This window comes from Lactuca virosa, chromosome 7 (assembly GCF_052849685.1).
Source record: "Lactuca virosa cultivar CGN04683 chromosome 7, Lactuca_virosa_CGN04683_v6, whole genome shotgun sequence".
In the NCBI taxonomy this organism is placed as follows: Eukaryota; Viridiplantae; Streptophyta; class Magnoliopsida; order Asterales; family Asteraceae; genus Lactuca; species Lactuca virosa.
Window position 1 is genome coordinate 131,964,635 of NC_136432.1, and position 21,805 is coordinate 131,986,439.

A 21,805-nucleotide genomic window follows, 5' to 3' on the forward strand; every position below is an offset into this window, starting at 1 on the left:
CATGACCTTGTGATGACCCCATTCAAAATATTGGATGAGTTCAGGTGCCAGGCGTTGAGGTTCATAAGGCTCGAAGAGGATAGAGAAATTCAGAAGAGAAGCAACCCTTCGAGTCAATATGAGAATCCCAACAGAAAGGCCTAATCCTCGACTCCAAGATCAATAATACGAATCCTTCTTCCAAATCGGGTCATCACAGGGTCAACGCCCTCGAGGATGAGGGAGAAGAGGAAGAACTTCCTAAGATCACAGACTATTGATTTTCTATGGATATCTCAGGTATAATTCATGCTATGCAAGATCTTGGAGACAAAGTGAGATGCCCGAAGAGATATAACAAAACCACCACCTGGAAGGACAAGTCCAAATGGTGTGCTTACCATGAAGACTTCGGCCATATCACGGAAGACTGTATAGCCATGAGGAAAGAGATCAGCTACCTCCTCAGCAAGGGACACCTCAAAGAAATCCTTGGGAGAAAAAGACAAAAATCCAAGGAGAACGTCTGGGGTGATCACGAGATGCCGGAAAAACCAGGATCTCCAACCCCAAACGCCAAGATAATAAATGTCATCTCAGGAGGATCCAATATCTGTGGCACTTCATATTCTCAGGAGAAAAGACACGCCAAAGTCTCTAAAACCGAGAAGGAAGACATGCCACGGAGAAATTCCACAGTCATCAATGAGAAGGAGATCATGTTCGACGAGACGGACAGGGAAGGAATTCAGGATCCTCACCATGACAGAATCGTATTAACACTATATATGGCTAACCATTTCATCAGAAGGATCCTTGTCAACAGAGGATCCTCGGTGAAAATTGTACTCCTAGACGCTTTAAAAAGAATGGATATTCCCAAATCGGAGATAATTAAAAAAACCTCGGTCCTTATAGGATTTAGCGAGGAGAAGAAACATACAATTGGGGAAATAAAGCTACCAATATACATTGAACGGGTAAACTCTATACAAAATTTCTATGTTATTGATACCTTGTCTACTTATAATGTGATACTAGGTAGGCCATAGATCAATGAGATGAAAGCAGTGCCATCAACTTATCACCAAGGCATGAAAATGCCTACCCCATGGGGGACAGTAAAGATCATGGGAGATCAGCAAGAAGACAAGGAATGTTATAAAACCTCCATGCAATCCACAACCAAACCTCAGCAAGCATAGCAATTAAGACAGGGGTCACAACATGTTCTGGAAACAAAGGAGCAAGACATGAAGGAAGTGCCCCTGGGTATTCAGGATCCTGAAGCCAAAGTTCTCATGGGATCCTTAATACTTGACCATATCCAACAAGATCTACTGAAGTTCCTAAAAACCAGAAGCAAGACATTTGCATGGAAACACGAGGATATGACAGGTATAGACAAGAGTATTATTACTCATAAACTTAATATTGATCCTTCTTTCAGACCGATACACCAAAAGAGAAGGAAGTTTGCACACGAAAGGAACCAAATCATTCAAGAAGAGGTAGAGAAGCTCCCCAAGACAGGGATGATCAAAGAAGTGAAGTTCCCAAGATGGCTAGCTAACGTGGTTGTCGTACAAAAGAAAAACGGCAAATGGCGAGTGTGTGTAGACTACACGGATCTTAATAAGGCTTGTCCTACGGATCCTTTCCCCCTACCACACATTGACTCCATGATAGACGCGATGGCTGGCCACGAGCTCTTGACTTTCATAGATGCTTCAGCAGGATTCCAACAAATCCAGATGGAGCCATCCGATCCAGAAGACACAACATTCATAACACCAACAAGTATATTTTGTTACATTGTAATGCATTTCCGTCTTAAAAATGCAGGTGCAACATATCAAAGGTTGGTGAATCGGATGTTCAAAGACAAGTTGGGGGACACCATGGAAGTTTATTTTGACGACATGGTACTGAAGTCAATGAAAGCCGAAGATCACCTCAGAGACCTTAAAGAAGCATTTGATATCATGGATGAATATAATATGAAGCTGAACCCACTCAAATGTCACTTTGGAGTGAAGTTAGGCAAGTTCCTTGGATACATGGTAACCAAAAGAGGGATAGAAGCAATCCCGGAACAGATCAAAGAAATCATGGAACTAAGATCCCCATCCTCGACAAAGGACATCCAAAGGCTAACCGGAAGAGTAGCAACACTCAACAGGTTCATTTCAAGATCCTCAGAAAGGTGCAAGCCCTTTTACGATATCTTGAAAAAACAACAAAGAATTTGAGTGGAAGGAGGAACACAAGAAAGCCTTCCAAGAACTCAAAAGATATCTAAGCTCTGCACCACTACTAGTAAAGCCTATAGATGGAGAACCACTTCTTCTCTACCTCTCAGTATATTCAAACACAGTAAGTGCTGTTTTGGCCAAGGATGTTAACGAGGATCAACATCCCATCTACTATGTAAGTAAAAGTCTCCTGGATCCTGAGAACAGATACTCTCACCTCGAAAAAATAATTCTTGCCTTAGTAACTGCTTCTACTAAACTAAGACATTATTTTGAAACACATACTATACATGTAAAAACTAGTTATCCTCTTAAGAATGTCATGAGAAAACCATAAATGTCGGGGAGAATGGCAAAATGGTCGGTGAAGCTGAGCACATTTGACATCAGATACGAACCAAGATCGGCCATAAAATCACAAGCATTAGCAAACTTTGTGGTTGACTTTAGTGATGATCTACAAAACGAAGTAGAAATGGAAGACAAGCAACTCCTAGAAGATGAACACCTGGGAAAATGGAAACTTTTCACAGATGGAGCTTCAAATAAAAAAGGAACAGGGCTAGGGATCATACTAAAGTCGCCACAGGGGGGCATCCTACCCCAAGCAGTTAGTTGTGAATTCAACACTACCAACAATGAAGCAGAATACGAAGAAATCTTCATGGGACTACAATTGGCTAAGGATCTTTAAAATCAGAGATCTTCAGGTATTTGTTGATTCTTTATTACTAACCAATAACTTAAATGGATCTTATGCAGTGAAAGGTGAAAGATTAGCATTATATCTAGAGATCCTTAAAAAATTAGCTTCTGACTTCGAGAACTTTAGCCTAACCCAAGTTCCTAGAGAAGAAAACACAAAAGCAAATGCATTAGCCAATTTAGGATCATCCCTTAGAATCCCACCAGAGACAAAGATTCATATAACCCATATAATAACCCCAGCCATAGAAACCCTCTCCGACAAATCAGAAGCTCCTAAACATCCGACAAGCATAGCAGCTATCGAAGATCTTGAACCTAGGATCCTTCCTCAAGGGGAGCCCAACGGACAGGATCCTCGAAGAAGTTCACAATCATGGACCCAACCCATTATGGAATATCTCCAAAATGGCACGATCCCACCAACAGAAAAAAGTGAGAGAGCATTCAGAACAAGAGTCTCAAGATTTGTCGTGATCCAAGGAAAAATCTATAAAAAAAATCTATGGCAGGCTCGTACCTTAGATACCTGGAAGATCCTGAGGCTGCAGAAGTCTTGAAAGACATACATGAAGGAGACTGCGACAATCATACTGGGGGCATATCTTTATGCTCCAAGATACTAAGAACAGGATACTACTGGCCAACTATAAAGAGAGATTCTTTTCTACATGCTCAAAAGTGCGATGCTTGCCAAAGACCTGGCAACATCCTACATCAACCGGCAGAACCTCTACATCCAATTATCTCCCATGGCCATTCATGAAATGGGGAATGGATATATTGGGAAAATTACCGGTGGCCCCAAGAGGAAAAGTCTTTATGCTAGTAATGACTGATTACTTCTCAAAGTGGATTGAAGATGAGGCTTTCGTTCAGGTAAGAGAAAAAGGAGTAGTCTCACTTATTAATCGTAATATCCTGACTAGGTTCGGGATCCTGACTGAAATCATATGCGACAATGGATCCCAATTTATAAACAAAAGGACAAGAGACTTTTGCACAAGCTGGGGAATCAAAATGATAATGTCCACTCCTGTTCATCCCCAAGCTAATGGTCAAGCGGAGTCTAGCAACAAAATCATAGTTAACAATTTGAAGAAAAGGCTGGACAAAAAGAAGGGAAGATGGGCAGAAGAGCTTCCTTTCGTTTTGTGGGCAGATAGGACCACTTCGAAAGTGGCCACAGGCCAGACCCCCTATTCTTTGGTGTTTGGGACAGAGGCAGTAATCCCTACTGAAGTAGTGATCCTGACGGCAAGATACTTACTGCAAGACCAAGAGAATAACGACATGATCCTAGCACAGGATCTTGACACTATTGATGAGCTTAGGGATCTTGCCAAAATACGCATTGCTGCTCATCAACAGAAAATCAACACGGATTACAATAGGAATATAAGAGTCCGAAGGTTTCAAATAGGAGACTTGGTATTAAGGAAAACATTCCAATATGTGACAACCGTCAAATTTCGGTCAAGTCAAAGTCAAGCAAAGTCAACAAGTCAAACCGGTCAACTCCAATAACCCTTGTATGTTAGGGTTTACGTTATGTAATCACTATACAATTCGCTATTTTAATGAGAAATCATCATTTGGAAAGTTCATGTGTTTGATTTTCCTTAGCCTTAACAGTGCTAAACAACGAACCAAAGCGATAAAACACTATTGCACAATCATCGGGATTGTGTACGACACTAAAACACGGTTTAACGGGGTTTACGAACCTTGCGTTGTGAAGCCAGACACTCAAATTAATCACAAACGAAACCTCTCTAAATCGTTTTCACTCTATCTCTTTCTATTTGAAATCTCTCCCAAATCTCTCCCAAAGACGGCCCCTTTTTACCGGTTTTTCGACTACGACTTCGTTTTAACTCCGTTTTTCATTATTTTAACGTGGGATTTTCACCCAAAACTTTATTTTATAAACTAAGGCCCCAAAATATATAAATCTCCAGGGTTTTTATAAAAATGTATTAAAAGAATTGGTGGTTGGACTAATTATTGAGGGAATATTTGCTTTTCCTTATTTTATGACAAAAGCAAGCCACCACCACCTCACTCTATGATCATCCACTCTTTCCCACTACTCCTTGTCACCTTAGTGGACCTTTACACCCAATCTCCAGCTCTTCCCACGTTCTAAGAGCTGGAGGATTGATCCTCTCTCCTCATTCTCCATAAAGTTCTTTCATTCTACACTTAGCAACCAAAGGACACTCTCCAAAATTCTCTCATCTTTTCTCTCAACTTCAAGAACTTCAAGGCTTTCTCCAGGGATTTATTCCTTCAATTAGTAAGTATCTTCATCATTCACATAATTATTAAACTCCATTCTACTCAAATCATTGATATCTTACACAAATTCCATCTTATTCGGTGTTAGATTCTCGAATCATCAAGACATCTTCTTAGTGTTCTTGGGTTGAACACTTCCTCTATCTCACTTTCATCTACTGAAATCACATAAGGTGAGTTCATACCCCTACATTTACATGTTTTCTTAAGTTTTAAGGGGGGAATACAAGTAAAATCATCAAGAACACAATTAAACTTTTTCTAACAGATTACATCAGAAAAGATGGACTTTAATCACGGACTGTTTTGGTCAACTTAAATATTTTAGTTTTCAAAAATGTTCCAGGTGCAAGTAGTTCAAACTCTTAGCTTTAAAATTGCTACTTGCACATCTCCATATGATGTTTCTACAATTTATGGTGATTTTTACAAAACTGCCTATCATTTTAGAGGCAAACCTGGACCAGCCTGTGATTATGGACATTTTGACCTCTGTTAGAGATCACTAAAAATCATGATAAAATTTATGAAAAAACTAGACTCATATTCCAAACTCTCATAATTTTTGGATTTGGATTTGGAGCTTTGATGATTTTTCTATAAATTTTCTAAGAACAGTAACAGAAACTGTATTCAACGAAAAGTTGCTGTCAATTTCATTTCACCTTGTAACATGTTGAGCAAGGTGTATATCTTTATGTGATTATATGTTATTGCAATATATGACATTTTATCTTAATATTTTGACACACATCAGTTTACAAATGGATTTGGACATATAAAATATAAAGAATAACAAGTGATTATAATCAAAGTACAACCGATACATTCAAACATTTAATAAACTATTTTGAATATAGTTTGCATACATTACTACGTACTACCCTTGGTTGATAAACTATAATAGGTGTAGTTTATGATACATTACATAACACATACATTTAAAAAGGGTACATTTATACAAAGGATATTTTCATTAAGCAAGGTACGGCCATACGGTACCAAGTTTTCATAACACGTAATTCCGTTAATGACTTTGTGAGACATTTACTTCAAATTACCATTAAGTCCTGTATTGTAACCAGAGTCTCCTTGAGGGAGAGCGTGATAGTTGTGTATAGATCTATATTGGGTTTGACAAACCCACACCTAAACTGCATGCAACAGTTAGACCGATAGGTCTGGGGTGACAAATGTCATAACATTTCCGACGCCTGAAGAACGTCGTTTTAGGCAACCTTGGTCATAGTATGGTTATAATAAACTCACATAAAGTATTAATAAACATTGGAATTTACGGGAACTTCATTAAAATTTAACGAGTTTATGTCGATTTAAACTTGTATTGTTTTACTATAAATATGACAAATTACTTGTACATTTCGGTCTTTGGGTTTTAAGACTACATTTACACATTAAGGAAAATATTGGATTTTCTAACACAAATACTACTTTTACAAACGAAAGGCTTTTAATAATACCAAACAAAAACTTATGAACTCACCAACCTTTGTGTTGACACTTTTTCAAACAACTTGTATTATCAGGAAATCATTAAACAGGTAATCAAGTGCTTTTGAGGATGGGACGCTAAGGCGTCTACTATTTCATATTTTGTCAACATATTGTAATTGATTCGTAAACATGTAATTCATACAATGATGCAACTTTTTCAATTATATATATGTTGGTTGTGTTTGCTTGAATTACTAATACAATTGTTGTTATGATACTATACATGAAGTCCTCCACCCCCGGACGTTTCCGCCATCCTTGGTTTGGGGGTGTGACAGATTGGTATCAGAGCACAGTTTATAGTGAATTAAGTATATCAAACCACATAAGATATACAAACTATAAACACAATTGGGACTAATAGTCTCTGATTTGTGCATTTTTCAAATAAATATACTCTTAGAAAATAAATGATTTTCTTGATTAAAGTATACATACATACATTACATGCTCGCATGGTATCATAACTAGCGAAAACATAAAGCAAAAGAAGAAGAGTTGAACATTTTGAGTATGCCTTAGTATATGTGGATTAAATCTGGGAAGGATATAGCCTGATCAACTATATCTGTCCGGGAATTGACTTGCATATACCGGGGGATGGTCAGGATGGACAACAAATCTAACAAACCTAATAACAGACTACAAAGGATACTTTAAGAACTCAAAACTAAACATTTACAAATACTATAGGAGTATTTTGTGTTACTATAATAAATTATCTGAGAATTAAATAGGTCTTTATTTATAGATCAATAGCTGCTAAGTGGATGCGCTAAGGTCATATGTAACTAAGATGCTATAGACTTAGAATTTATGTATCTTTGTTTCACTTCCTGTCCTTGTTTGGTTGTGGTCTTGGAGTTAGGGTCATCTATTCGAAGGACTATTATATCTTAATCACATATGACTGGTATGCACTTTGCAACTAATTAAGTAACCGATAAAGATCATTTTAAAATATAATATATTAATTATGTCCCGACTAAATTAGTATATGTGAAACTTTTACAAACAGTCATATACTTGGAAACAAGGAAACTCAAATAAAATATTTTATACTTTCATTTTACCTCATAACCCAATGTATTGGGTCAATTAAAAGTATAAAATCGTATGTATCGTAAACATACCGGAAAACAACGTAATAATATACTTTATGTATAAAAGATTTCTCTTCCTATAAAAACACTTTTACTAAAAGTACATTGGTTTACGACTTATGACAGAACCATGCCGCCAAGGAGAAGACCAAGACCTTCCGGCAACACAGCAACACCTCCTCCGCCGCTGCCTCCACAGTTTGATCCTGCGATGTTCCAGGCTGCAGTAACAGCAGCCGTAGCGGCCACAATATCGCAGATAGGGACAAACAGAGCTGATGGTTCTGGATCGGGTGCTACAAACTCTAACCACGGAGACAGTACGTGGCGTACAAGAGAGTGTTCCTACAAAGACTTCACCAATGGCAAACCCGACAACTTCAATGGGAGCGGGGGAGTCATCACTTTAATGCAATGGTTTGAAAAGACTGAAGTAGTCTTTCAAGTGTGCTCTTGCCCCGAAGCGAGCAAAGTTAAGTTCGCAGCCTTCACTTTCACCGGCCGGGCCCTTACTTGGTGGAACTGTCGGATTAATTCACTTACTCTCGAAGTGGCTAGCTCCATATCCTTGGCAGAACTAAAAACCTTGATGATGAAGGAGTACTGCCCGAGAGGTGAAATTCAAAAGCTGGAACAAGAACTTTGGAACCTCAGGATGACGGGCTCCGACCTTGAAACCTACATCACCCGATTCAATGAATTGGCTCTCCTCTGCCCAACAATGGTTACTCCGGAGGAGAAAAAGGTGGAGCGATACCTTTGGGGACTGTCTCCCCAAGTGCAAAGTAGTGTCCTGGCTTCAAGGCCAACTACTTTTGACAGTGCCAGGGAGCTGGCACAACAACTTGTTGACCACCGAGCCGGTCATAATACCACAACCACCACCACTGATCAATCAAAAGGGGGAAACAACAAAAGGAAGTTCTGGAACCAAAAGAAGAGCCAACCAGCACAGGACCCCGCTAAGAAGCAACAAACTGTTGCTGTCCATGCTGCCACTAATGCTGCCACTTCTTCTACCACTCCAGCACCACCGAAGCCATATGTTGGAACCCTACCTAAGTGCAACAAGTGCAACTTTCACCACAATGGTGCTTGTAGGGAGATGCACTATAACAACTGCGACAGGAAGGGGCACACTGCTCGTTTCTGTAAAGCGCCGGCTCGACCAATCAACCAAGTCGCCAGTACGGGGGCAACCCGAACCTGCTACAACTGTGGAGACGCCGGTCACTTCAAAAGAAACTGCCCCAAAGCACAAGCCCCTAATGCTGGTGGAGTAGGAAGAATTCTGGCAATAGGACATGGGGAAGCAGTTGAGGATCCCGCGGTGGTTACCGGTATGTTTCTCCTCAATAACTCTTATCCATGCGTACTATTCGATAGTGGAGCGGAGAGGAGTTTCGTGAGCCACCAATATAAACAATTACTTGAACAAAATCCCCAAGCACTAAAGGATACTTATGTAGTAGAAATGGCAAATGGGAAAGTAGAACGCACTAGCGATATATACTCAGAGTGTACTCTCACTCTAGACAACCATACATTTAAAATTGACCTGATGCCGGTCACCATAAAAAGCTTCGACGTAATCATCGGGATGGATTGGTTAGTTCCTCACCGTGCCGACATTCTATGTTACGAAAGGGACGTTCGCCTCAATCTACCAAATGACGAAACCCTTCTCATCTATGGTGACAAACCTAGTGCGAATTTACAAATCATCTCATGCATCAAAGCCCAAAAGTATCTCCGGAAGGAGTACCACGCCTTCTTGGCCCACGTAGTAGACAAGAAACAAGACGTGAAAGACATCAAAGACATCCCCGAAGTGTGTAACTTCCCGGATGTGTTCCCAGAAGATCTTCCTGGTGTACCACTCGCACGACAAGTCGATTTCAGAATTGACTTAATACCCGGAGCTACCCCCGTAGCCAGAGCTCCATACCGCCTCGCACCAACAGAAATGCAAGAGTTGTCCAGTCAGTTGAATGAGCTTTTGAGCAAAGGGTTCATCAGACCAAGCTTCTCACCTTGGGGAGCACCAGTCCTTTTTGTAAAGAAGAAGGACGGATCCTTTCGCATGTGCATCGACTATCGGGAACTAAACAAACTCACCATCAAGAACCGATATCCTCTACCCCGAATCGACGACCTTTTCGACCAACTCCAAGGAGCAAATTTCTTCTCAAAGATCGACCTAAGGTCAGGTTACCATCAGCTACGAGTTCAAGAAGAAGATATTCCCAAAACTGCATTCAGAACTCGCTATGGGCACTACGAATTTGTGGTGATGTCCTTCGGTTTAACAAACGCACCTGCGGTATTCATGGACCTAATGAATAGAGTGTGTCGACCCTACCTAGACAAGTTTGTAATCGTATTCATCGACGATATCTTGATCTACTCGCGAAGCGAAGAAGAGCATCGCCTACATCTACGCCAAGTGCTAGAGACACTAAGAGCGGAGAAGCTTTATGCTAAGTTCTCTAAGTGTGAATTCTGGATTAGAGAAGTGGATTTCCTTGACCATGTGGTAAGTGAGAAAGGCATACATGTGGATCCCTCCAAGATCAAGGCAATCGAGAATTGGTCAGCACCCAAGACGCCAACTGAAATTCGACAATTCCTTGGGCTTGCTGGCTACTACCGAAGATTTATACAAAACTTCTCCAAGATTGCGAAACCACTCACCACCTTGACGCAGAAAGGTGTGATATTCAAGTGGGAAAATAAACAAGAAACTGCTTTCCAAACGTTAAAACAAGCCCTATGCAGCGCACCGATCTTGTCTCTCCCAGAGGGAACCGAAGACTTCGTAGTGTACTGTGATGCTTCGAACCAAGGCCTCGGATGTGTGCTCATGCAGAGAGGGAAGGTTATCGCGTATGCATCAAGACAGCTTAAGACGCACGAGGTTAATTATACTACCCACGACCTGGAATTAGGAGCAGTAGTATTCGCTTTGAAGATCTGGAGACACTACCTCTACGGCACGAAATGCACTATCTTCACTGATCACAAAAGTCTTTAGCATATCCTCAATCAGAAAGAGCTCAACATGCGACAGAGGAGATGGGTAGAGTTGCTGAATGACTACGAGTGCGAAATTCGTTATCATCCGGGCAAGGCCAATGTAGTGGTCGATGCTCTAAGCAGGAAGGAGTACTTGGGACGCCGAGTAAAATCCTTAACAATGACAATCCATTCCCACCTGACCATACAAATCAAGGAAGCTCAACTGGAAGCTTTGAAACCAGAAAAGGTGGCAGGAGAGACATTAAGGGGAATGGATAAAAACTTAGAAGTCAAGGATGATGGAGCACGTTATATCATGAACCGGATTTGGACACCGAAGTTTGGTGGACTCCGAGACGTCGTCATGAATGAAGCACACAAGACTCGATACTCCATCCATCCCGGGTCGGATAAGATGTATCTGGACCTCAAGAAATTATACTGGTGGCCGAACATGAAAGCTGAGATTGCTACCTATGTGAGCAAGTGTCTGACTTGCGCCAAGGTCAAAATCGAATACCAGAAACCATCCGGGCTATTACAACAGCCGTATATACCTCAGTGGAAGTGGGAACGAATAACCATGGACTTCATAACCAAGCTGCCTAAGACATCGGGCGGGCTTGACACCATATGGGTAATCGTAGACAGATTGACCAAATCAGCACACTTCCTACCGATAAAAGAAACCGACAAGATGGAGAAGCTGACTAGAACGTACATCAAAGAGATTGTACGACTCCATGGTGTGCCGATATCCATTATCTCCGATAGAGATAGTAGATTTACCTCACGGTTTTGGCAGTCTCTACAAAAATCATTGGGAACTAGGCTTGACATGAGTACGGCCTACCACCCACAAACCGACGGACAAAGCGAACGAACCATTCAAACGTTGGAAGACATGTTAAGAGCTTGTGTGATAGACTTCGGTAAAGCATGGGATACCCATCTACCGCTTATCGAATTCTCCTACAATAACAACTATCATACTAGCATCAAAGTGGCTCCATTCGAAGCTCTTTACGGTCGCAAATGCAGATCACCCCTGTGTTGGGCTGAGGTTGTCACACCCCCAAACCAAGGATGGCGGAAACGTCCGGGGGTGGAGGACTTCATGTATAGTATCATAACAACAATTGTATTAGTAATTCAAGCAAACACAACCAACATATATATAATTGAAAAAGTTGCATCATTGTATGAATTACATGTTTACGAATCAATTACAATATGTTGACAAAATATGAAATAGTAGACGCCTTAGCGTCCCATCCTCAAAAGCACTTGATTACCTGTTTAATGATTTCCTGATAATACAAGTTGTTTGAAAAAGTGTCAACACAAAGGTTGGTAAGTTCATAAGCTTTTGTTTGGTATTATTAAAAGCCTTTCGTTTGTAAAAGTAGTATTTGTGTTAGAAAATCCAATATTTTCTTTAATGTGTAAATGTAGTCTTAAAACCCAAAGACCGAAATGTACAAGTAATTTGTCATATTTATAGTAAAACAATGCAAGTTTAAATCGACATAAACTCGTTAAATTTTAATGAAGTTCCCGTAAATTCCAATGTTTATTAATACTTTATGTGAGTTTATTATAACCATACTATGACCAAGGTTGCCTAAAACGACGTTCTTCAGGCGTCGGAAATGTTATAACATTTGTCACCCCAGACCTATCGGTCTAACTGTTGCATGCAGTTTAGGTGTGGGTTTGTCAAACCCAATATAGATCTATACATAAGTATCACGCTCTCCCTCAAGGAGACTCTGGTTACAATACAGGACTTAATGGTAATTTGAAGTAAATGTCTCACAAAGTCATTAACGGAATTACGTGTTATGAAAACTTGGTACCGTATGGCCGTACCTTGCTTAATGAAAATATCCTTTGTATAAATGTACCCTTTTTAAATGTATGTGTTATGTAATGTATCATAAACTATACCTATTATAGTTTATCAACCAAGGGTAGTACGTAGTAATGTATGCAAACTATATTCAAAATAGTTTATTAAATGTTTGAATGTATCGGTTGTACTTTGATTATAATCACTTGTTATTCTTTATATTTTATATGTCCAAATCCATTTGTAAATTGATGTGTGTCTAAATATTAAGATAAAAGGTCATATATTGCAATAACATATAATCACATAAAGATATACACCTTGCTCAACATGTTACAAGGTGAAATGAAATTAACAGCAACTTTTCGTTGAAAACAGTTTCTGTTACTGTTCTTAGAAAATTTATAGAAAAATCATCAAAGCTCTAAATCCAAATCCGCAAATTTTGAGAGTTTGGAATATGAGTCTAGTTTGTTCATAAATTTTATCATGATTTTTAGTGATCTCTAACAGAGGTGAAAATGTTCATAATCACAGACTGGTCCGGGTTTGCCTCTGAAATGACCGGCCGTTTTGTAAAAATCACCATAAATTGTAGAAAAATCATATGGAGATGTGCAAGTAGCCATTTTAAAGCTAAGAGTTTGAACTACTTGCACCTGGAACAGTTTTGAAAACTAAAATATTTAAGTTGACCAAAACAGTCCGTGATTAAAGTCCATCTTTTCTGATGTAATCTGTTAGAAAAAGTTTAATTGTGTTCTTGATTATTTTACTTGTATTCCCCCCTTAAAACTTAAGAAAAACATGTAAATGTAGGGGTATGAACTCACCTTATGTGGTTTCAGTAGATGAAAGTGAGAGAGAGGAAGTGTTCAACCCAAGAACACTAAAAAGATGTCTTGATGATTCGAGAATCTAACACCGAATAAGATGGAACTTGTGTAAGATATCAATGATTTGAGTAGAATGGAGTTTAATAATTATGTGAATGATGAAGATACTTACTAATTGAAGAAAGAAATCCCTGGAGAAAGCCTTGAAGTTCTTGAAGTTGAGAGAAAAGATGAGAGAATTTTGGAGAGTGTTCTTGGTTGCTAAGTGTAGAATGAAAGAATTTTATGGAGAATGAGGAGAGAGGATCAATCCTCCAGCTCTTAGAACATGGGAAGAGCTGGAGATTGGGTGTAAAGGTCCACTAAGGAGACAAGGGGTAGTGGGAAAGAGTGGCTAATCATAGAGTGAGGTGGTGGTGGTTTGCTTTTGCCATAAATTAAGGAAAAGCAAATATTCCCTCAATAATTAGTTCAACCACTAATTCTTTTAATATATTTTATAAAAACCCTGGAGATTTATATATTTTGGGGCCTTAGTTTATAAAATAAAGTTTTGGGTGAAAATCTCACGTTAAAATAATGAAAAACGGAGTTAAAACGAAGTCGTAGTCGAAAACCGGGAAAAAAGGCTGAATCTGCGAAGTTGCTCGGTCCTGGGCCGAGGTTCGGACCTGAGGCTTCGGTCCGAGGCTTCGGTCCTGAGGCTTCGGTCCTGAGCACTTCGGATGCGAGGCTTCGGTCCTGAAGCTTCGGTTTTGGGTCCTTAAGGCTATTTTACCCGTTTTTACCCCGTTTCAAGTGGTTTTTGACCCGGTTAAGGGTCGTGATGACCCGAATGATTACAAAAAGTTAAAGGAACTTTTGAGAGAGATTTGGGAGAGATTTCTAATAGAGAGATATTGTGTGAAAGAGATTGAGAGAGAGTTGTTTTGACACCTTTTTGAGTGTTTGGCTTTGAAACGCAAGGTCCATAAACCCTGTTAAGCCATGATTTAGTGTCCTACACAATCCCGATGATTGTGCAATAGTGTTTTATCGCTTTGGTTCGTTGTTTAGCACTGTTAAGGCTAAGGAAAATCAAACACATGAATTTTCGAAATGATGTTTTCTCATTAAAATAGCGAATTGTACAGTGATTACATAACGTAAACCCTAACATACAAGGGTTATTGGAGTTGACCGGTTTGACTTGTTGACTTTGTTTGACTTTGACTTGACCGAAATTTCACGGTTGTCACATCATCCCCCCGTTAGAAGGAATTTCATCCCGAAATTTTCATTTTGACTGGGATTTCAAGAGTTTGGGAAGAGATGTGGATACTTTTGTTTCATCTGATCCTCGCGTTCCCAGGTGAATTCGGGTCCTCGTTTAGCGTTCCAACGGACCTTCACGATGGGAATACGACTTTGTTTCGTTCGTTTGATTTCCCGATCCATGATTTCGACTGGTTCCTCCACGAAGTGGAGATTTTCGTTAACTTCGATTTCGTCGAGTGGTATTACGAGTGTCTCATCAGACAAACACTTCTTTAGGTTCGACACGTGAAATGTGGGATGTACTTTGTCGAGTTCCTGAGGTAATCGAAGTTTGTATGCTACTGGCCCAATCCTAGCAAGGATTTCGAATGGCCCGATGTACCTTGGATTTAGTTTCCCGCGTTTGCCGAATCGTATCATTCCTTTCCAAGGGGAAACTTTTAGTAGTACTCGATCACCCACCTGGAATTCCAAGGGTTTGCGTCGTTTGTCTGCGTAACTCTTTTGCCGATCGCGAGACGCTTTCAGTCTTTCTCGAATTTGAACGATCTTTTCTGTGGTTTCCCTTATGATTTCAGGGCCAGTGAGGGTGCTATTAGAGACTTGCCCTCTAGTTAGCTGTGTATCCCCCACCTCAGCCCAACACAGGGGTGATCTGCATTTGCGACCGTAAAGAGCTTCGAATGGAGCGACTTTGATGCTAGTATGATAGCTGTTATTGTAGGAGAATTCGATAAGTGGTAGATGGGTATCCCATGCTTTACCGAAGTCTATCACACAAGCTCTTAACATGTCTTCCAACGTTTGAATGGTTCGTTCGCTCTGTCCGTCGGTTTGTGGGTGGTAGGCCGTACTCATGTCAAGCCTAGTTCCCAATGATTTTTGTAGAGACTGCCAAAACCGTGAGGTAAATCTACTATCTCTATCGGAGATAATGGATATCGACACGCCATGGAGTCGTACAATCTCTCTGATGTACGTTCTAGTCAGCTTCTCCATCTTGTCGGTTTCTTTTATCGGTAGGAAGTGTGCTGATTTGGTCAATCTGTCTACGATTACCCATATGGTGTCAAGCCCGCCCGATGTCTTAGGCAGCTTGGTTATGAAGTCCATGGTTATTCGTTCCCACTTCCACTCAGGTATATCCGGCTGTTGTAATAGCCCGGATGGTTTCTGGTATTCGATTTTGACCTTGGCGCAAGTCAGGCACTTGCTCACATAGGTAGCAATCTCAGCTTTCATGTTCGGCCACCAGTATAATTTCTTGAGGTCCAGATACATCTTATCCGACCCGGGATGGATGGAGTATCGAGTCTTGTGTGCTTCATTCATGACGACATCTCGGAGTCCACCGAACTTCGGTGTCCAAATCCGGTTCATGATATAACGTGCTCCATCATCCTTGACTTCTAAGTTTTTATCCATTCCCGTTAATGTCTCTCATGCCACCTTTTCTGGTTTCAAAGCTTCCAGTTGAGCTTCCTTGATTTGTATGGTCAGGTGGGAATGGATTGTCATTGTTAAGGATTTTACTCGGCGGCCCGAGTATTCCTTCCTGCTTAGAGCATCGGCCACTACATTGGCCTTGCCCGGATGATAACGAATTTCGCACTCGTAGTCATTCAGCAACTCTACCCATCTCCTCTGTCGCATGTTGAGCTCTTTCTGATTGAGGATATGCTGAAGACTTTTGTGATCAGTGAAGATAGTGCATTTCGTGCCGTAGAGGTAGTGTCTCCAGATCTTCAAAGCGAATACCACTGCTCCTAATTCCAGGTCGTGCGTAGTATAATTAACCTCGTGCGTCTTAAGCTGTCTTGATGCATACGCGATAACCTTCCCTCTCTGCATGAGCACACATCCGAGGCCTTGATTCGAAGCATCACAGTACACTACGAAGTCCTCGGTTCCCTCTGGGAGAGACAAGATCGGTGCGCTGCATAGGGCTTGTTTTAACGTTTGGAAAGCAGTTTCTTGTTTATTTTCCCACTTGAATATCACACCTTTCTGCGTCAAGGTGGTGAGTGGTTTCGCAATCTTGGAGAAGTTTTGTATAAATCTTCGGTAGTAGCCAGCAAGCCCAAGGAATTGTCGAATTTCGGTTGGCGTCTTGGGTGCTGACCAATTCTCGATTGCCTTGATCTTGGAGGGATCCACATGTATGCCTTTCTCACTTACCACATGTCCAAGGAAATCCACTTCTCTAATCCAGAATTCACACTTAGAGAACTTAGCATAAAGCTTCTCCGCTCTTAGTGTCTCTAGCACTTGGCGTAGATGTAGGCGATGCCCTTCTTCGCTTCGCGAGTAGATCAAGATATCGTCGATGAATACGATTACAAACTTGTCTAGGTAGGGTCGACACACTCTATTCATTAGGTCCATGAATACCGCAGGTGTGTTTGTTAAACCGAAGGACATCACCACAAACTCGTAGTGCCCATAGCGAGTTCTGAATGCAGTTTTGGGAATATCTTCTTCTTGAACTCGTAGCTGATGGTAACCTGACCTTAGGTCGACCTTTGAGAAGAAATTTGCTCCTTGGATTTGGTCGAAAAGGTCGTCGATTCGGGGTAAAGGATATCGGTTGTTGATGGTGAGTTTGTTTAGTTCCCGATAGTCGATTCACATGTGAAAGGATCCGTCCTTCTTCTTTACAAAAAGGATTGGTGCTCCCCAAGGTGAGAAACTTGGTCTGATGAACCCTTTGCTCAAAAGCTCGTTCAACTGACTGGACAACTCTTGCATTTCTGATGGTGCGAGGCGGTATGGAGCTCTGGCTACGGGGGTAGCTCCGGGTATTAAGTCAATTCTGAAATCGACTTGTCGTGTCAGTGGTACACCAGGAAGATCTTCTGGGAACACATCCGAGAAGTTACACACTTCGGGGATGTCTTTGATGTCTTTCACGTCTTGTTTCTTGTCTATTACATGGGCTAAGAAGGCGTGGTACTCCTTCCGGAGATACTTTTGGGCTTTGATGCATGAGATGATTTGTAAATTCGCACTAGGTTTGTCACCATAGATGAGAAGGGTTTCGTCATTTGGTAGATTGAGGCGAACGGCCCTTTCGTAACATAGAATGTCGGCACGGTGAGGAACTAACCAATCCATCCCGATGATTACGTCGAAGCTTTTTATGGTGACCGGCATCAGGTCAATTTTAAATGTATGGTTGTCTAGAGTGAGAGTACATTCTGAGTATATATCGCTAGTGCGTTCTACTTTCCCATTTGCCATTTCTACTACATAAGTATCCTTTAGTGATTGGGGATTTTGTTCAAGTAAATGTTTATATTGGTGGCTCACGAAACTCCTCTCCGCTCCACTATCGAATAGTACGCATGCATAAGAGTTATTGAGGAGAAACGTACCGGTAACCACCGTGGGATCCTCGACTGCTTCCCCATGTCCTATTGCCAGGACTCTTCCTACTCCACCAGCATTAGGGGCTTGTGCTTTGGGGCAGTTTCTTTTGAAGTGACCTGCGTCTCCACAGTTGTAGCAGGTTCGGGTTGCCCCCGTATTGGCGACTTGGTTGATTGGTCGAGCCGGCGCTTTACAGAAACGAGCAGTGTGCCCCTTCCTGTCGCAGTTGTTACAGTGCATCTCCCTACAAGCACCATTATGGGGAAAGTTGCACTTGTTGCACTTAGGTAGGGTTCCAGCATATGGCTTCGGTGGTGCTGGAGTGGTAGCAGTAGTGGCAGCATTAGTGGCAGCATGGACAGCAACAATTTGTTGCTTCTTAGCGGGGTCCTGTGCTGGTTGGCTCTTCTTTTCGTTCCAGAACTTCCTTTTGTTGTTTCCCCCTTTTGATTGATCAGTGGTGGTGGTTGTAGTATTATGACCGGCTCGGTGGTCAACAAGTTGTTGTGCCAGCTCCCTGGCACTGTCAAAAGTAGTTGGCCTTTAAGCCAGGACACTACTTTGCACTTGGAGAGACAGTCCCCAAAGGTATCGCTCCACCTTTTTCTCCTCCAGAGTAACCATTGTTGGGCAGAGGAGAGCCAATTCATTTAATCGGGTGGTGTAGGTTTCAAGGTCAGAGCCCGTCATCCTGAGGTTCCAAAGTTCTTGTTCCAGCTTTTGAATTTCACCTCTCGGGCAGTACTCCTTCATCATCAACGTTTTTAGTTCTGCCCAGGTTATGGAGCTAGCCACTTCGAGAGTAAGTGAATTAATCCGGCAGTTCCACCAAGTAAGGGCCCGGCCGGTGAAAGTGAAGGCTGCGAACTTAACTTTGCTCGCTTCGGGGCAAGAGCACACTTAAAAGACTAGTTCGGTCTTTTCAAACCATTGCATTAAAGTGATGACTCCCCCGCTCCCATTGAAGTTGTCGTGTTTGCCATTGGTGAAGTCTTTGTAGGAACACTCTCTTGCACGCCACGTACTGTCTCCGTGGTTAGAGTTTGTAGCACCCGATCCCGAACCACCAGCTCCGTTTGTCCCTATCTGCGACATTGCGGCCGCTACGGCTGCTGTTACTGCAGCCTGGAACATCGCAGGATCAAACTGTGGAGGCAGCGGCGGAGGAGGTGTTGCTGTGTTGCTGGAAGGTCTTGGTCTTCTCCTTGGCGGCATGGTTCTGTCATAAGTCGTAAACCAATGTACTTTTAGTAAAAGTGTTTTTATAGGAAGAGAAATCTTTTATACATAAAGTATATTATTACGTTGTTTTCCGGTATGTTTACGATACATACGATTTTATACTTTTAATTGACCCAATACATTGGGTTATGAGGTAAAATGAAAGTATAAAATATTTTATTTGAGTTTCCTTGTTTCCAAGTATATGACTGTTTGTAAAAGTTTCACATATACTAATTTAGTCGGGACATAATTAATATATTATATTTTAAAATGATCTTTATCGGTTACTTAATTAGTTGCAAAGTGCATACCAGTCATATGTGATTAAGATATAATAGTCCTTCGAATAGATGACCCTAACTCCAAGACCACAACCAAACAAGGACAGGAAGTGAAACAAAGATACATAAATTCTAAGTCTATAGCATCTTAGTTACATATGACCTTAGCGCATCCACTTAGCAGCTATTGATCTATAAATAAAGACCTATTTAATTCTCAGATAATTTATTATAGTAACACAAAATACTCCTATAGTATTTGTAAATGTTTAGTTTTGAGTTCTTAAAGTATCCTTTGTAGTCTGTTATTAGGTTTCTTAGATTTGTTGTCCATCCTGACCATCCCCCGGTATATGCAAGTCAATTCCCGAACAGATATAGTTGATCAGGCTATATCCTTCCCAGATTTAATCCACATATACTAAGGCATACTCAAAATGTTCAACTCTTCTTCTTTTGCTTTATGTTTTCGCTAGTTATGATACCATGCGAGCATGTAATGTATGTATGTATACTTTAATCAAGAAAATCATTTATTTTCTAAGAGTATATTTATTTGAAAAATGCACAAATCAGAGACTATTAGTCCCAATTGTGTTTATAGTTTGTATATCTTATGTGGTTTGATATACTTAATTCACTATAAACTGTGCTCTGATACCAATCTGTCACACCCCCAAACCAAGGATGGCGGAAACGTCCGAGGGTGGAGGACTTCATGTATAGTATCATAACAACAATTGTAATAGTAATTCAAGCAAACACAACCAACATATATATAATTGAAAAAGTTGCATCATTGTATGAATTACATGTTTACGAATCAATTACAATATGTTGACAAAATATGAAATAGTAGACGCCTTAGCGTCCCATCCTCAAAAGCACTTGATTACCTGTTTAATGATTTCCTGAGAATACAAGTTGTTTGAAAAAGTGTCAACACAAAGGTTGGTGAGTTCATAAGCTTTTGTTTGGTATTATTAAAAGCCTTTCGTTTGTAAAAGTAGTATTTGTGTTAGAAAATCCAATATTTTCTTTAATGTGTAAATGTAGTCTTAAAACCCAAAGACCGAAATGTATAAGTAATTTGTCATATTTATAGTAAAACAATGCAGGTTTAAATCGACATAAACTCGTTAAATTTTAATGAAGTTCCCGTAAATTCCAATGTTTATTAATACTTTATGTGAGTTTATTATAACCATACTATGACCAAGGTTGCCTAAAACGACGTTCTTCAGGTGTCGGAAATGTTATGACATTTGTCACCCCAGACCTATCGGTCTAACTGTTGCATGCAGTTTAGGTGTGGGTTTGTCAAACCCAATATAGATCTATACACAAGTATCACGCTCTCCCTCAAGGAGACTCTGGTTACAATACATGACTTAATGGTAATTTGAAGTAAATGTCTCACAAAGTCATTAACGGAATTACGTGTTATGAAAACTTGGTACCGTATGGCCGTACCTTGCTTAATGAAAATATCCTTTGTATAAATGTACCCTTTTTAAATGTATGTGTTATGTAATGTATCATAAACTATACCTATTATAGTTTATCAACCAAGGGTAGTACGTAGTAATGTATGCAAACTATATTCAAACTAGTTTATTAAATGTTTGAATGTATCGGTTGTACTTTGATTATAATCACTTGTTATTCTTTATATTTTATATGTCCAAATCCATTTGTAAACTGATGTGTGTCTAAATATTAAGATAAAAGGTCATATATTGCAATAACATATAATCACATAAAGATATACACCTTGCTCAACATGTTACAAGGTGAAATGAAATTAACAACAACTTTTCGTTGAAAACAGTTTCTGTTACTGTTCTTGGAAAATTTATAGAAAAATCATCAAAGCTCTAAATCCAAATCCGCAAATTTTGAAAGTTTGGAATATGAGTCTAGTTTGCTCATAAATTTTATCATGATTTTTAGTGATCTCTAACAGAGGTGAAAATGTTCATAATCACAGACTGGTCCGGGTTTGCCTCTGAAATGACAGGCAGTTTTGTAAAAATCACCATAAATTGTAGAAAAATCATATGGAGATGTGCAAGTAGCCATTTTAAAGCTAAGAGTTTGAACTACTTGC

General features: G+C 40.3%; 1 protein-coding gene across 1 annotated transcript; it reads left to right on the forward strand.

Annotated features, from left to right (window-relative positions):
- Positions 1–266: 266 nt before the first annotated feature.
- LOC145127155 (uncharacterized) lies at positions 267–1,044 on the forward strand. Its single transcript, XM_079062405.1, has 2 exons — positions 267–959; positions 1,021–1,044. The coding sequence occupies exons 1-2, from the start codon at positions 267–269 to the stop codon at positions 1,042–1,044; spliced, it is 717 nt and encodes a 238-aa protein (XP_078918531.1).
- The last annotated feature ends 20,761 nt before the right edge of the window (positions 1,045–21,805 follow it).

Coding starts and splice junctions, on each gene's coding strand:
- LOC145127155 (XM_079062405.1), top strand. CDS start 267: ATGGATATCTCAGGTATAATTCATGCTATGCAAGATCTTGGAGACAAA. Junction 960..1,020: donor TACCAATATACATTGAACGG/GTAAACTCTATA, acceptor ATGTGATACTAG/GTAGGCCATAGATCAATGAG.